The 14430-nt window shown below is 46.2% G+C and overlaps 1 protein-coding gene across 1 annotated transcript in view; it reads right to left on the reverse strand.

Moving 5' to 3' along the window:
- LGR4 (leucine rich repeat containing G protein-coupled receptor 4) overlaps positions 1-6890 on the reverse strand; it is a 71504-nt gene extending 64614 nt beyond the window's left edge. Inside the window, exon 1 of the mRNA XM_021539047.4 lies at positions 6305-6890. Coding sequence (XP_021394722.1) covers positions 6305-6489 — 185 coding nt within the window. The 5' untranslated portion in view covers positions 6490-6890. The remainder of the gene's footprint in view (positions 1-6304) is intronic.
- Positions 6891-14430: the final 7540 nt, after the last annotated feature.

Raw genomic sequence — 14430 nt, forward strand, 5'->3', positions numbered from 1 at the left:
GGGCCTGGTTCTGAAGAAAAGCTCTCAGACGTATAGTGAGGACAGTATTTACACAGTAACACCAAGATCTTCCTGTTGTCTGTGTGAGCTCCTGTGACAACCATCACTGCACACAATTGCCCATCAATGACACCAGCTGGCCACCTCTCAGCAAAGATCAATTGCTAGCTCCACTTCTTCTGCAGGGCAAGCTAGTGCTGGGAGTGCACTGAACCAACATCACATGAAATCTCTTTTCAGACCAAAGTTTGAGAACACCTTATCACAAACTGCAACAGGACCTGAAAGGCAGACAGGAAAAACTATGGAAGAGTATTTCTCTGTAGCAAAATCCTAGAGCATTGTTGAAGCATATAGTGAGTCTACCAGGTGGAGAGGATGGCCAGGGACCTCTAGTCCATTAGATATGATTGATACCTCTGGAAGCAAAGGGCTTGTAGCATTTAAAACTCTTTGCTTCCATTTACAAGTTTCTTCAAATAGCAATGGCTGCTTCTGCTCTTTCTACCTTTGTCTCCTATTTCTAGGATCATAGCTCTCTGATTCTTCCTTAAGCTATTTTTGACCTTCTGCTTCTTCCATAAAGAGACCCAAAACCACAGTTTGGCAGCACAGAACTGCTGCCTGAAACACACTCAGCCTTCACCGAGTCACTGCTGCCATGAAGTTTCACGCAGCCCTGCTGAAACCAGCCCCATCATCTCACTCCCTTGTTTGCAAAACAAGGAGTAGGCAAACCCGGGCAAATCCCCCAGAAGATAAACAGAACGCCAGCTCCTACCCATTCCCAGCAAGAGGCTCATCTTTAGGAACAAGCTTTCAGGAAAGGCACAGGGGTGGCTGAGAGGAAGATCCATGACATTCAGAGGTACTCCCAGAGCCCTACAGCGACCATGCTCTCTAAAATGTGATATGGGTGCTCAGCCCTTTGAAAATCTAGGCCAGTAATTTTCTCTGGGTAAATAAGAGCTTGTGTTCTGCAAAAATTGCTGGCTTAGATGTAGAGTACAAAACAAACAAAGATCCTTGCAGAGGAGGTTTTTTTAGTTTTGTTGTCCTCATATTACAGCTTCCATATTTTCCCTCTCAAGTAGATAGTTACTAGCAAATTCCTCTCAAGAACTGAAATGGTAATTATTTACTAGCATAAACTTGCTTACACTAAAGTCCAACTTTATTCTATGCTGCAGACTTACCTTAGTATTTATTCCCCAAAATCATACCTACAAGCCTCTGCCAGTAAGCATCAAACAAGAAATTACATATTGCTGATACAAGTGAGCTCTGTGTACAAAATAAATGCCAAATACCTGAGAATTACATGCTATGCAAAATGTTGGGGGTTTTGGGGGGAGGGATAAATGGTGAAGAGGAAAACACCAAATTTGATACCAACAAAAACATGAAAAAGGCAAAAATATTTAACACTGAAACATCAGCAGCTTCACTTTGTGTACACTACCTAAAATCACCTATTTTTTTTACAAGACTGACAGATAAATTGCCACCTTAAAATGAAGATAAATACTCTAATCATTGGGTCATATATTCTGGAAAGATTGTTGCTGGAATCACTGAATGTTCACCAAACTGAAGTACTCCTCCTGTCTGCAGGGTTTCATGAGCCTGTACAAATGTAACATTTCTGGTAACTTACAGATATATTCCAATTGAAATGACATGACCATGTCTTTCTAAAAGAAGTATGGGTTACTACTTGCCATCACATCACCAGTACACAGTACAGGCAAGCGGAAAACTAAATGGTTTACCTGAAAAACCATCAAACCTCTAATTAGACAAAGCTTTTCTACCTTGGAGATGGAGAACTGCCATCATGCTACATTTTCCAGACTCAAGGTCACATCTGGACACCTTCACTTTTCACCATAACAACTCTACCAGACAGCATTAACAAAACTCAGCCAGGTCCTTACTTTACTTAGATATCTGACCATAGCAGTACACTAAATAGCTCTATCTTTGCACCAGATGTATCAGAAGAAGAATCCTCACACCTCCCTACTACATTTTATCACTATTCTATTAAAAAATAACAGTGACAGATAAAAAGATCAAATAATGGGCAAGCTCTGCTCATAACAAAAAGAAACACATCATTTTGCCATTTATACACAGATAGAGCAAGGCACCTCACTCAACGGTGAGAGCATGTAGGTAGTTCTAGACTGCATGTATACCAAAATACAGACCAACAATTCTCTGTGATTGCTGAGGCAACCTGCAGTAAAAAACAACTGAAAAAAAAAATCTCAACTTCCACATCTCAGGCTCATAAAGCTAGTGCACAACAGCACACAGAAATACAGCACCATAAGGATAAATGAGCAATAAAACCCAAAAAATCAAGATGGCAATTTCATCCTGAAGGTCTATCCCCTAGTCTAGGGCAGCCAGCGCTCCCAAACCCCCCTCCCCTGTCTTTCACACTCAAAGAAAGTAAAATTAAAGCAAGGGACCTTACCCTTCCTTCTTGTGTGAAAACACACAAAAGAAGCACTAGAATGAAAGCTATCTGTATTGTTTTCTTATTTTAAGTGCCTAAAATATAATAGTAGGCACTGAGAAGGGGCTATATTCCTCATGGTTGTCAGGCAACACCTCAATCAGTTAGGCCCATGGAAGATCTCTCTAAAAGTAATTATTTAGAATTCCTTGCTTTTAATCTCCTGCACAAGACTCATACAAGTATTAAACCTTCCAAACTGGAATTTGAGTTCTCAAATGACATCCACGAGAAGCACAAGCACACATATGCCATACAACAATGTTCTCTCATTAGCATGAAGTTTCTTAGAACGTGGCATGCAAAACATCATTGCAAAAATCAGGAACACACAGCATTGAAAAAAACCCAAACAAAACCCATTTTTATATTCGAGCACAGGCACCACATACACATTTTGGAAAGATGGCGGAGCCATAAACCAACACCACAGGAGGCTTCATACATCTGCTTCTTATTGCTCTTCAGTGCAACCTTTCATAACCTTCATCTTACATGCATTGCACCTGTGTGCCCTCCTGTGACTGCCCAGCAGCACACCTGGGCACTCCATGGCTTGTTACCTTCAGCACTGCTCACCTGTCCTGCACAGCTGCACCCACTGAGGATCGGCCACAGCCCCACTCCCAACCACCAAGAGCAGTGTGCCCACAACATACACAGACTACAGTTATTTTGCAACCAAGCAAACTGAACCTTCATAAACAGAACTGGCAGATGGTAATTAAGAGTTACATAAGCACTCACCTAAATTATACAAACAGTCACCTACAGTAAAAGTATCAAGTAATTATCCTTGGTCATGTCATCCCAACCCTCTCTGAGTTCGTCCCCATCTGTCCCATCCCCTCAGCAAGTTCTGATCTGGTGCTGTCACCAGGCTTTTCTGAGCAACTTGCCCATCTCCCAGTAATCTCTTCACTGAGCTGACCGTAGCTGGGACAGCTTTATTCAAATTCCACCTCTCAAAGTTCACCAATGACTCAAAAGCAGTGACCAGATGCTCCATCTTTTTGAGCTGCTCAGTCTGATAGAACTACCCTCAAGAGACATCATATAACCCCAACCCCATTATCAAACTAGCCCCTCTCTCCCTGCTTTCAAACCACCACAGTAAGCAAGAAACAGCAGGGGATCAGTCAAGAGCTGAATAAGCAGAAACAAGGAATGTGAAGGGTATTCTGTACATACATGCCTTTAAGGCTCTACAGAAACCCATGCCTGACCATTAATGACAGCACCTGAGAAGTTAGGCTAAATGAGATTAGACTAAATACAAAGAAATTAAGATTTCAGGAAAACAGAAATGGTAAAAATTTAAACCGGGTTCCTTCCATAATTCTCAACAGCCTTGGAACTCATTCACTGCCAACTTTAATTGCGAGCAACCTTTCTTCAGCTGTTCTGTCACGGCCAAAGCAAAAATCTGGGCATACCCTTGCTTTACTATCACAGAACATCACCTGTAACACTCTTTCAGCCATCCCTGTGCTACAGGCTCTCTGCTGCCATGGCTATAATCAAAAACTACCCCAGTACCAATGCTGAGGGGCTTTCCTGACACCATTAGAGTGTCTGACATAGAGCACAGAGAAGTTTTCTTCACTTCACATGGTGCTTAGCCATGAGACAAACATGTCACATAGGAGTGTGATTTTATTTTTGTGTCCTCATCTTCCACACTAACCAACTGAGCATCTCTGGCAAAACCATTGTCCACTTTCAAGCAGGTCAGAAGTGAGTTTTTATTGCCTCCAAAACTGTCTTCTACATACCCTAAATTTCTAGTGTTCTCACTACAAGAGAGACTGGTTAAGCTCAGAAGTACCAAGAAGTCATCAGTTCTTTTTCCTTCTGTAAATAAGGAAGCAGGAACTACACACAAACAGGGATCAAGAGCATCCTCCACTGCCACAACACCAGACAGATTCTTCTCAAGTTCAAGAAAGGTTCTTCTCAAGTTTAAAGAGCATAAAATCAAAGCTACAAAAACTCATTCCACAGCATATTTAAATGTGTGCAGGCCTCCTCTCACTTTTGCCGTATGTGTCACCTTGGCTGTGAAATTTACCCGCACAGAGTAAGGAGAAACTTCCAATTGGCTGTGTGCAATTCACCTGCACACTGAGGAGAAGCTTACACACTGAAACTCTTTTCGCACTTTAATCTCTAACAGGTGTTGGCTATGGCAACTTGTGCCCCTTAGACAACTTATGTCACGTTGCAGACACTCGGGGATGTACCGATCCATTTTAGAAAACAGCCAGACAATGCAGGAGCCATAAAATCTTATGCTTAAATGCAGCTTTTACCAGAGAGACTCCAAGCACTTTATTAATTTGGGTAAGTTCTCTGTTTTATCTGTGAAGAGAAGACTGTTAAGCAGTAATTCCAAGGGCTCATGATGACAGCGTCGAATTCCCTCCCCCGAACACTCAGAAACCACCATTTCCTCCACAGGAAAAACACCACAAAGTGAGGTCCCACTTAACACCTTATCAGCACAAAAAAAAAGGAACAAAACATTTAAGCACAGATAACAAATGAAACCCGATGCAACTTCTACTATTCATCAAGTAGTACAGAAGAAAAAAGGCCCAGTAATCTTTCTCCACCCAGCCTGAACAATTAAAACAAACAATCCAAATATGTAGGAGAAATTGGAAACCTCTTCAGTAAATTAAACATCCAGTAACTATTAATCAGACTCCCTCTGCATATTAAGTGTAGGCAAACAAAGACAAAGAAAAAAAGTGCAATTTTCTTAGGCATACACCACTGCTGTATTCTGACAAAACGGCAATTCAGTACCGATCTGAAACGATGCACCATCGTTTGCCTAGTGTGCTGTAATGTATGTTGTAAACACGGCAAAGCTTTAGTAAAACAAGACTTGACCACTGGCCCACACTAGACCTCGCTCCACCCTGTGAAATCTGCGCTGAGAAGTAGGGCAAGACTGACAGGTTTTATTGTGAAACTTAACAGGTTTGTGGATTAGCAAAGCTACCGTATTGAAAGCTGCAAATCCCTCCTCGGTCATGTCTCTACAGAACCGTGCTCATTCCTCAATTAAAATTTTATTATTAAAGTTACCAAAACGCCACACAAGACCTACCAGCTTCTGCCTGCTTTACAACATTATCATAGAAAACAGGACAAAATGTTTTAAGAGTTTACGTTTTTCTTCATCCACGAGCAAAACTCGACAAACCTTCGACGTTTGGCTACACTAGTTTTTTTCCACGTTCCCCTGTGCTTTACCATAATGAAGATTTTGTAAAAGCGAAGGCACCGTATTTAACCAGGGTTACGCGTTCTTCGGAGCGAAAATGCCGTAACTTTCGTGAGGAAACTGGCTAGCAATGGCAACCGGCTTCTAGAGAAGAGCCAGGAGGAAGGCGATTCAGGGCGCGGGCGCACGCTGAGACACACGCGCGAGGGCAGCAGCTCCCCCAGGCTCGGGACGGCACCGGCATCGACTCGGCCCCACCGAGGGTCCGAGCGGCTTCCTGCCAGCCCGTGACCCCCCGGGCCGGTCCCTTCGGGGTGGGCCGGCTCCCGTCCGCCGCCCGGAGCCCCGGGCGCGGCGCCGGGCCCTGCCGAGCTCACCTGCCCCGGCGGCGCCGGGCCCTGCGCTCGGCCCGAGGCCGCACCGCGGGCTCGGCCCGCGAGAGGCGCGCCGCCACAACCGGACGCAGCTGTCGGGGTACGGCCGCCGGTCCCTCCCCGCCGCGGCTACCTGCCCGCCCGGCCCCGGCCCACGCCCCGACTCACAGTGCGTGCGTGAAGGCGCTGAGTCCCGGCGGCACGGCCGCGAGCCCCCGCCCGGAGCAGTCCACGCCGCGGTCGCCGTCGCAGCTGCAAGGGGCCGGGCAGGGCGGGGGGGACGCTCCGCCGCTGTGTCCGGCCCAGCTCCCCAGGCCCCAGGCGAGGAGGCCAAGCAGAGCGAGGCGCCGCATCGCCGACCCCGCCGGCCGCCCAGCCCCCCGGCCCGGCCTGCGGCTCTGCGCTGGCGCCCTCCGCCTGCCGAGCCTGGCCGCCTGCCGGGAAAACGTATAAAAACCCAAGAGAAACAACAACGACCAAAAAAAAAATCAAAATAAAGGGGCGCCTCCGTCCGGCACGGCTACGGGGGTGCCTCAGAGGGAAGCCAGCCCTCCGCCGCCCGCCTGCCCCGTGCAGAGCCTGCAGCGCTGCTGGCCACCAGTCATGTCAGCCGCGCAGGCAGCGCTCGGGGGAGGCCGTGGCGGTGCCGGAGGCCGTGGCGGTGCCGGAGGCGCTGCCGGTGCCGGGCCGTGCCCCGGTGCTCGGCGGCCGCGGCTCCGCTGGCGCTGCCGCCCCTCCGCAGCTCGCTCCCGCGACCACGGCGGCTCCGCGCCCAGGGCAGAGGTGCGTATGCTAATGACAGCCGCACCCACGCTCCCATTGGAGCGGAGCTGGCGCGGGGCGGGGATTATGCAAAACACGGCCGGGCCGCAACCAACGGGCGCAAGGGGCGAGGCCGGAGCGGCGGTCCCGCCCTCCCTCCCTGCGGCCGCCGCCGCCGGGCCGGGACCCCGGGCCCCGTCCGGGCCGCGGAAAGCCGAGCGAGCCGGCCGGGGGCGCGGGCAGGCCGGCCGGGGGCGCGGGCAGGCCGGCCGGGAGCGCGGGCAGGCCGACCGGGGGCGCGGGCAGGCCGGGGGCGCGGGCAGGCCGGCCGGGGGCGCGGGCAGGCCGGCCGGGGGCGCGGGCAGGCCGGCCGGGAGCGCGGGCAGGCCGGCCGGGGGCGCGGGCAGGCCGGCCGGGGGCGCGGGCAGGCCGGCCGGGAGCGCGGGCAGGCCGGCCGGGGGCGCGGGCAGGCCGGCCGGGGGCGCGGGCAGCGCCGCGGCCCCGGCCTCGGGGCGCCATTGCCAGCCGCGGCAGGAGCGGGCGAGCGCCTCGGCCCGCAGCCCCAGGCAGGCCCAAACAATGCACGGCAGGAGATCCGGCCGCCCCGTTCGGGGCCCGGGACTGGCGGATTCCGGCCGGCGTGGCCTACCCAGCCCCTGGGGCACGGGGGTCCATGCCGTCCTCCTGGCCCAGGGACACAAAACCACTTCTCACCCCTGTTCCCAAAACTGCAGTGACTGCAGCACAAGGCTCTCCTCGAAACCGGTTTGCTTTGAAAGAACGCTTTCCTTCCCACACAAAACGCTGCCGTGGTAGCTGGCTGTTACACAACTCGCACATCGCAGCCAAACCTGGGCCGGTCTGGGTCCTTTTCTCCTAACTACCTTAAAAAGAGCACAAAACAAAAGGGAAACCTTGTCTGTCCTTGTTGTTAGTGCCCGCCGTCATCCGACTTGTTTTTTAATGCTTTCTTTTGGATGCTTCTACCCTGCAGGACAACCAGGAATAAGCCTGCTACATGAGCTTTGCTCACTCATGCACCACACAATCACCACGAATCACTGGTTTTCTCCCAGATTTACCCTAAACCAGGACATGAGGTCACAGCAGCCCTTGGGTAACCAACTGGCACCTCTCACTGCTGGCCCAAACCCCAAAAGAGGCTTTGAGCCAACAGCCCTGGCTGAAGAAAACCCAGCAGAGTCATGGGCTCCTGTGCTGGTGCCCAGCCACACCACCTATTTTCCATGTTGGGTTGGATGCTCTGAGCCTGCCCAGGAGCTGCCAGCCCAGCTGCACTGCCAGCTAGGCAGATGTCTGTGCAGCCCAGCCTGAAGCCCACAGAGCCTATGCCAGAGCAGAGCAAGTAGGCAGGGACCCTGAGGAGAGAAGACAGGACTCTGCAGATTCAATGTGAATCAAGAAAAAGCCATTTATTGTGCTTCTAAACGTTATGTTTACTTCTTACCTTGGTCTACACAGCCACACATTGATTTGTTGCTCCGCTTTGTCCATGCATCTCTGGATTGGTAGCTCTGCTTTGTCCACAAGGCAAGCATGCATCTTTTTATTAATCTAACTGGTAGATGCTGTGTCATTTTACTCATGCTGACACCCCTGTGTCTGTCAGCAACTTTTCTGCTTCTTTCTTCTCACAACATCAGCTTTTTATCCCCAAAGGTGACCTCATTCTTTAGTTCCAGAAGTTCAGCTGGTTCATGCAGTCCATATCCATTTTCCTGTAGCTACGAACCCACAACAGCCTTCTGTCCATTCTGCAGGTCATTGACAGAACCACAGACAGGGGTCAGTGGCTGACAGCCTGCCTCTGCCACAGCAGAAATGGGATGAACCACACCACCCTGTACACACAGAGCTCTGCCACCTTCCCTAAAGCCAGGAGAGGGTCAACAGTGGTAACTGAACCCTTAATCCAAAGGAAAAGCAACTGTCCAAGGGTGTCACATGGCCTGGTGGCAGCTACCTCAAGTTTCTGCAATTGCATATGAAAAATCCTAAGTACCTGCAAGCATGTAAGGCAGAGAGGTGAGGGATGAGGCAGGCCTCATCATACAGGGACCAGTGTCCATAGCACTGTGGCCTGGCATAGCTGCTCTGATCACATGCTGCTCAGCCAGGAGTGGAAGAGCTCATCCCTTAAGAGTTTACCTTCCAAGGGCTGCCTGTGACACCACTGACATCCCAGGATACACCCATGCAGGGCTGGGATCTGTGCTAATCACGCCTTTCTTCAGCTGAATGGAGGGAAAAAAATAGAATAGAAAAAAATAGTCTTTGCTTAAAAAATGGTCTCTTTATGAAAATTAAAAATTAGGCATGTCAGTGGTGGGGACGTGAAGATTTAAAATATTTGTGCCCAAGAAAGTAGAGTGCACACTGAGGACCATAGAAATACAGATCCTTCAGCCACCACCACCTCCATCTCCTACATTTCTCCTCATCATTTTTCAACTCTTAACTCCCCTTCTCAAAGTGTTAACATTTTATCTAGTTGCAAAAATTGTTACTTTCTTGCATTTAGGAATCCTATTCCTGATGCACTGATTTTATATCAACATCATCACTTACTTGTGAAAAAGGTCCTTTTAATAACAGGCTATGTGCTTGTCCTGTACCTTGTGAGAAATATGAAGTCCTCAAAGTGGAAGCTACCAGTGCATAAAAGTACCAAAGTTTGCTGTAAAAGTGCAGACACTCAAGGTTATCTTTTGTCCTTCTCTGCCTCATGTTGGCAGAGAAATGCTGTTGTCAGAGCCATGTTGTTCTAAGAAATGTCAGGGCCAAAGCCAGGATGTCACTTTCCGTGCCTGTGCTCAGGGATAGCAGTGGAGGAGCAGCAACCAGAGTAGAAGGGAAAAAAATTCAAAGGATTTCTCTCAACTTACTTCAACAAAACAAATCCAAACCAATAAGAAAAAGTGACCTTTTTCTTCCACTACTGGCAAAGAAAAATAACAAAGCACTTATATTCACTCTGCAAATAGTCTCACTTCACTAACCAAAGATAATGGGAGCAGAAATGGCCCTCAGTGCCTGCTTGGATTTTGGAAGACAAATAGTAGCATGGAGATTACTTTGTACAGCAGCAGTGGTACCCTATAATGACCCCAGAAGTTCTCTGGACAAAAGGGCCCGAGTAAAAGCAGAATAGCAGAGCTTTTTTTTTTTTTTTGCATGCTTTGAAGCACTGGAATAGTCTAGCTTTTCCTCTCAATCCTTGCCCGATTCCAATCTTTCTGTTTCTTTTACCAGCATCACTTCAGATTTTTCCTTAGCGCAGCTTTCTGAAGTCCCCCTTTGAAACTCCAGTCCTAGGAGCAATCCACTTCCCCTTTTTATCCAGTCAATACTGCTTTGCTGCTTCCAGGTAGTCTGGAACTCGTCCTGGAAAGTTAATACTTAGTTTTTCAACCTCTGCTCTCCCTTGCTGGTGCTGATGGATCACTGCTCTCTCCTCTCCATCAACAACTCCCATTTCTCTCCCTTTCTGCTTAGGCAAACACCTGCTTGCAGGCATTTATTGATTTTTATTTTTCTTTAAAAAAAAAAAAACCCTAACATTTTCTGTGAAGCTGGCTTACTTCTTAATTAAGATCTACATGCTAAGATGTTTTTAAGCTGAAAAAAAATGGTCATTTTTAGTTAAATTATCTATTTAACTAAAAATTATACCATGGATTTTGAAATGACCATAGCTTAAAAATCTAGTCTGAAGCAATCCTTAATATTACGAATTCCAAGAAGCATCCCCCAAAAGGCAGCAATTAGCTTATTTAATAATAATAGAAAAAAAACTGCAAAAGAGAGAAAAATCCTGAGGTGCACTTTCAACCAGGTAAAAAATATGAGGGTCAAACTATCAAGTCAATAAAAAAAGCAGATAAAACTAGCTCATTTTGGTTGAGCTGTGGAGAAACTATTCTCTGCTCTTCATCAGGGAAAATGGGAAGTACCATAAACTGATCTATTACTGCATAAGAACTTCAGGATTTAGTGCATTTTACACGGTTTTGAAACTTCTGTCAGACATTGAGAGACATAGGAGGAAAACACAAAAGTACAGACATGGAATTTTTTCTTCTACTGCCACAAAACTGTCCAGCAACGTATCTACTTCTGACAAAAACCCCACTTCAGAGACACAAATCCATTTGGATTTAATGGGAGTCTGATGTGGAGAAGCAAGCAGATTAAGACCTGAAACATGGACACAAAAAGAAATACAAAATGAAGGCAGACTGGAACATCAGAATTCCTTGATGCTAGAGCTGTGCCATGAGAGGACGGCATGTGAATGGAAATGTAAAGATAATAGCTGTGATAAAAAACTTTGTTTTCTTTTAAGGATTTATTAGACTTTACAGAATAAAAAAGAATTTTCATGGAGGCTTTCTTTTATAAATTGGGATAAAAATACAGTCAGTGTGTTAGTCCTGCAAGGTGAGCTGTTTCTCCCCTGGTTTCCATCATCCAAATTTTCCTCCATCAGAAATGCTGATGTGGCAGGATGTGCCCCAAGGGCTGTTCCCCTTCCAAAGGATTGCCCAGACTCAGTTTAGTACAGAGATGTAGACACAGAAATGTATGCAGTTTAGAGCACCTTTAAATTTTATCTGTATCTAGTGATAAAAATAAGCTTTACACTCCAATGGGCTCAAAATGGATTCATCCAAAAGAAGCATCATGTGCAAAAGGTGCTGCTGCTGTTATTGAGCCCCACGCTGATGGGAAATTCAATTACCACTTGGATTCTACCTGCATGGTGTGCTGGGTTTGGATGGGGTTAAACCATGACACCAGGAAATTAAAGTTATCCTGGAGAACATGACACAGAGCTGCTGTGCGTGGAGAAAGAACAGTCTGGAATATCTGCAGTGACAAAGAAAGCTCTCTCTAAAATGGAAGTATCCTTCTTCCCACAAAAAGGCTGAAACTTACTCGGGTGAAGTAGAACTGAAAGTCACTTCAGGAAACAAGTGGCAAAAGAAAGGCCCAGCCAATTCCAAAGCTTTGTTAAGAAAACAAAGGTAAAGATACAAACCTTGGTAGCACAAATACAGAAACAATTTAAAGCTTCAGAAAAATTGTCAGAAAAAAATTATTTTGGTAGGGTCAAAAGTTTGCCCAGAAAATTTGTTTCCCAGTATCTACTTTATGCCTCTGTAAAACAAGAGAAACTAATGAGGACAAGCAAGACCACTAAAATCCACAGTTTAGAAACAGCACATGTAGAGAGAAGGAAAAAATATACAATATTAAATAGAAACAAGAGAAAATTAATTTTAAAATTGCTTATGAATAAATATTACCTTTCTATGTAAACAATGCTTAACTTCCAATGGTAGAGTGTCTCTACCACCCATTCCTGTGTATGCATTACCTAGATGATCCAGAGCAGAATGTATTTGGCAGTTTGGCCTGGTGATTGTATCTTTGTTCGATTATTCCAAAAGATGCCTCTGAAATGCAGTGAGCTGGGCTGCAAGCAGAAATGAGATGTTGTACCACAGCTAAAAGAAAATTACTGCAGGCACTTTATTCCAACACCTTCTGTAAACTGGGTAGAGCAAAGCCAAAGAGAGGACAGCTCAAAAAGTATGCATGTGTTGGGTTGTTATTTTTATTTTTTGTTGAGTTTTTTCAGCCTAGATGTGTCATGTCTTCTGCTGTCTAGAGTTAACCCTGGAGTTTCTCCAGTACTATGTGTTCCCCTTGAAAAAAGAGGAACACCATAATAGCATCATAACTAATTTATTTTATCTTGTCACTCTAACCCAGTCATGAGTTGAAATTAGGTAGCTATACAGGAATTTAAAAGCAATTTAGGACAAAATTGCTGGAAATTAAATGCAGGGTTTAGTCCAATATTCATGTCAGTCTGTATTCTAGCTAGAAAGTTTTTGTAACAAAACAACATACTTTAATTTGTGTTTTGCAACTTTCAGAGGCATTCCACTGTAATTAGACAGCACAAAGCACTTCAGTCTCACTGTATGCAAGCAGAAGGCAGAACGCATCAAGTCCCTGTTTATCAGACACCTTCCCCCGCTTCCCACCCCCAGAGGATCAGCGGGCAGCCTGATCATGGAATGATCTGGGTTGGAAGGAACCTTAAAGCTCAGCCAGTTCCAACCCCCTGCCAAGGGCAGGGACACCTGCCACTTCTCTTACCCTGAGGGGTTATCTCTGAGGGGCAGAGGCACCTGCACAACTGGGCTGCAAAAGGGAGTTGTTTTGAGGAACTGGGAAGAAATTATTAGCATGTGTCTGTGCAGACTTATTTTAAACCTTTGGTTACCAATAAAATGCCCAAGTTACTCACCTCTGCCCCCCAAAATCCCAACCACACAATTTAAGCAAACAAAAGTGAGGAGTACAGAGCTTGTTTTACTTTTCATGATTTTGTCACTTGAAACCTGTCTCTAATGCAACAGGAAACAGTAACACATCAAAGCTTCAAGTTATTTCTAACTTAATTTTAAAGGGTGGCTATATAGGGTTTTTTAAATTACTAGAACTAGCAATCAATTTTAGCCTGAGGCCCACCACTGAATCTGATATCCTTTCTTGACATGCCACCTCAGACACTGTCACATCACACAGAGCCCCATCACACCCTTCCAGAAAGCTGCAACCTATACACAGTGACACCTTACCTCCTCAGAAGGCTCCAAGTTCTGCTCCTCTTGTTCTTCAGCCCAATCTTTTATCCCCTCTTGTTGATGCATTCCACCTGTGTGCCTCTGTGCCCTGTGTGCTTGCTCAGCACACCTGGGCACTCCGTGGCTCAGTGCTGGCAGTGCTGCTCACCTGCTTTTCACAGCTGCACCCACTGGGGATGAGGCTCAGCCCCACTCCCAAGCACCACACACTGGGTGCCTACAAGACTTTCCAGACTAGGGACAATTCCTCTGTAAAAGTGAACACTGCAGCCCAGACTTACCTCTGAAACAAGCTTCTCACCAGGATTTTAGAAGACAAAGAATCACAGAAACTGCAACTTATCCACCATTTTTTCCTGGAATTCCAGTGTTTACCTACCACCCTTTCCTTGTACCATTTCAATTCCAACTTTGCTTTTTCACTTACTTCACTGTCATAAGACAGGGCATGGTAACTACTTGATTTTGAAATAAAACAGAAAATGTTTTTTTATTTCCAGTTCAAGCGTTATCTATCATCTATATAAAATATTCACATAACATTGCTCCATGTATTTTCAATTCACAGTCCAGCCTACTTAAATTTAGAAAAAAAAAAACCAACAAAAACCCCAACTTGTTTTACATTCGAAACGGAAGCATTTTCCCATGTTCATCTCAGTTCATAACTCCAGAAACATTTTACTGACAACCTTACAAGTTGTCCTTTGAAGGACTTACAGAAATTCAGTATCTCATTACTTAAGATACTTAATTCAAACAATTAAAATATCTGACTCAGAATGAGATACTTGGTTCAAACAACTAAAGGTACTATCTGACTCAGAATATGCACCTTTAAGTTTATGC

The sequence above is a fragment of the Lonchura striata genome, chromosome 5 (assembly GCF_050655825.1).
Source record: "Lonchura striata isolate lonStrDom1 chromosome 5, ASM5065582v1, whole genome shotgun sequence".
Taxonomy (NCBI): domain Eukaryota; kingdom Metazoa; phylum Chordata; class Aves; order Passeriformes; family Estrildidae; genus Lonchura; species Lonchura striata.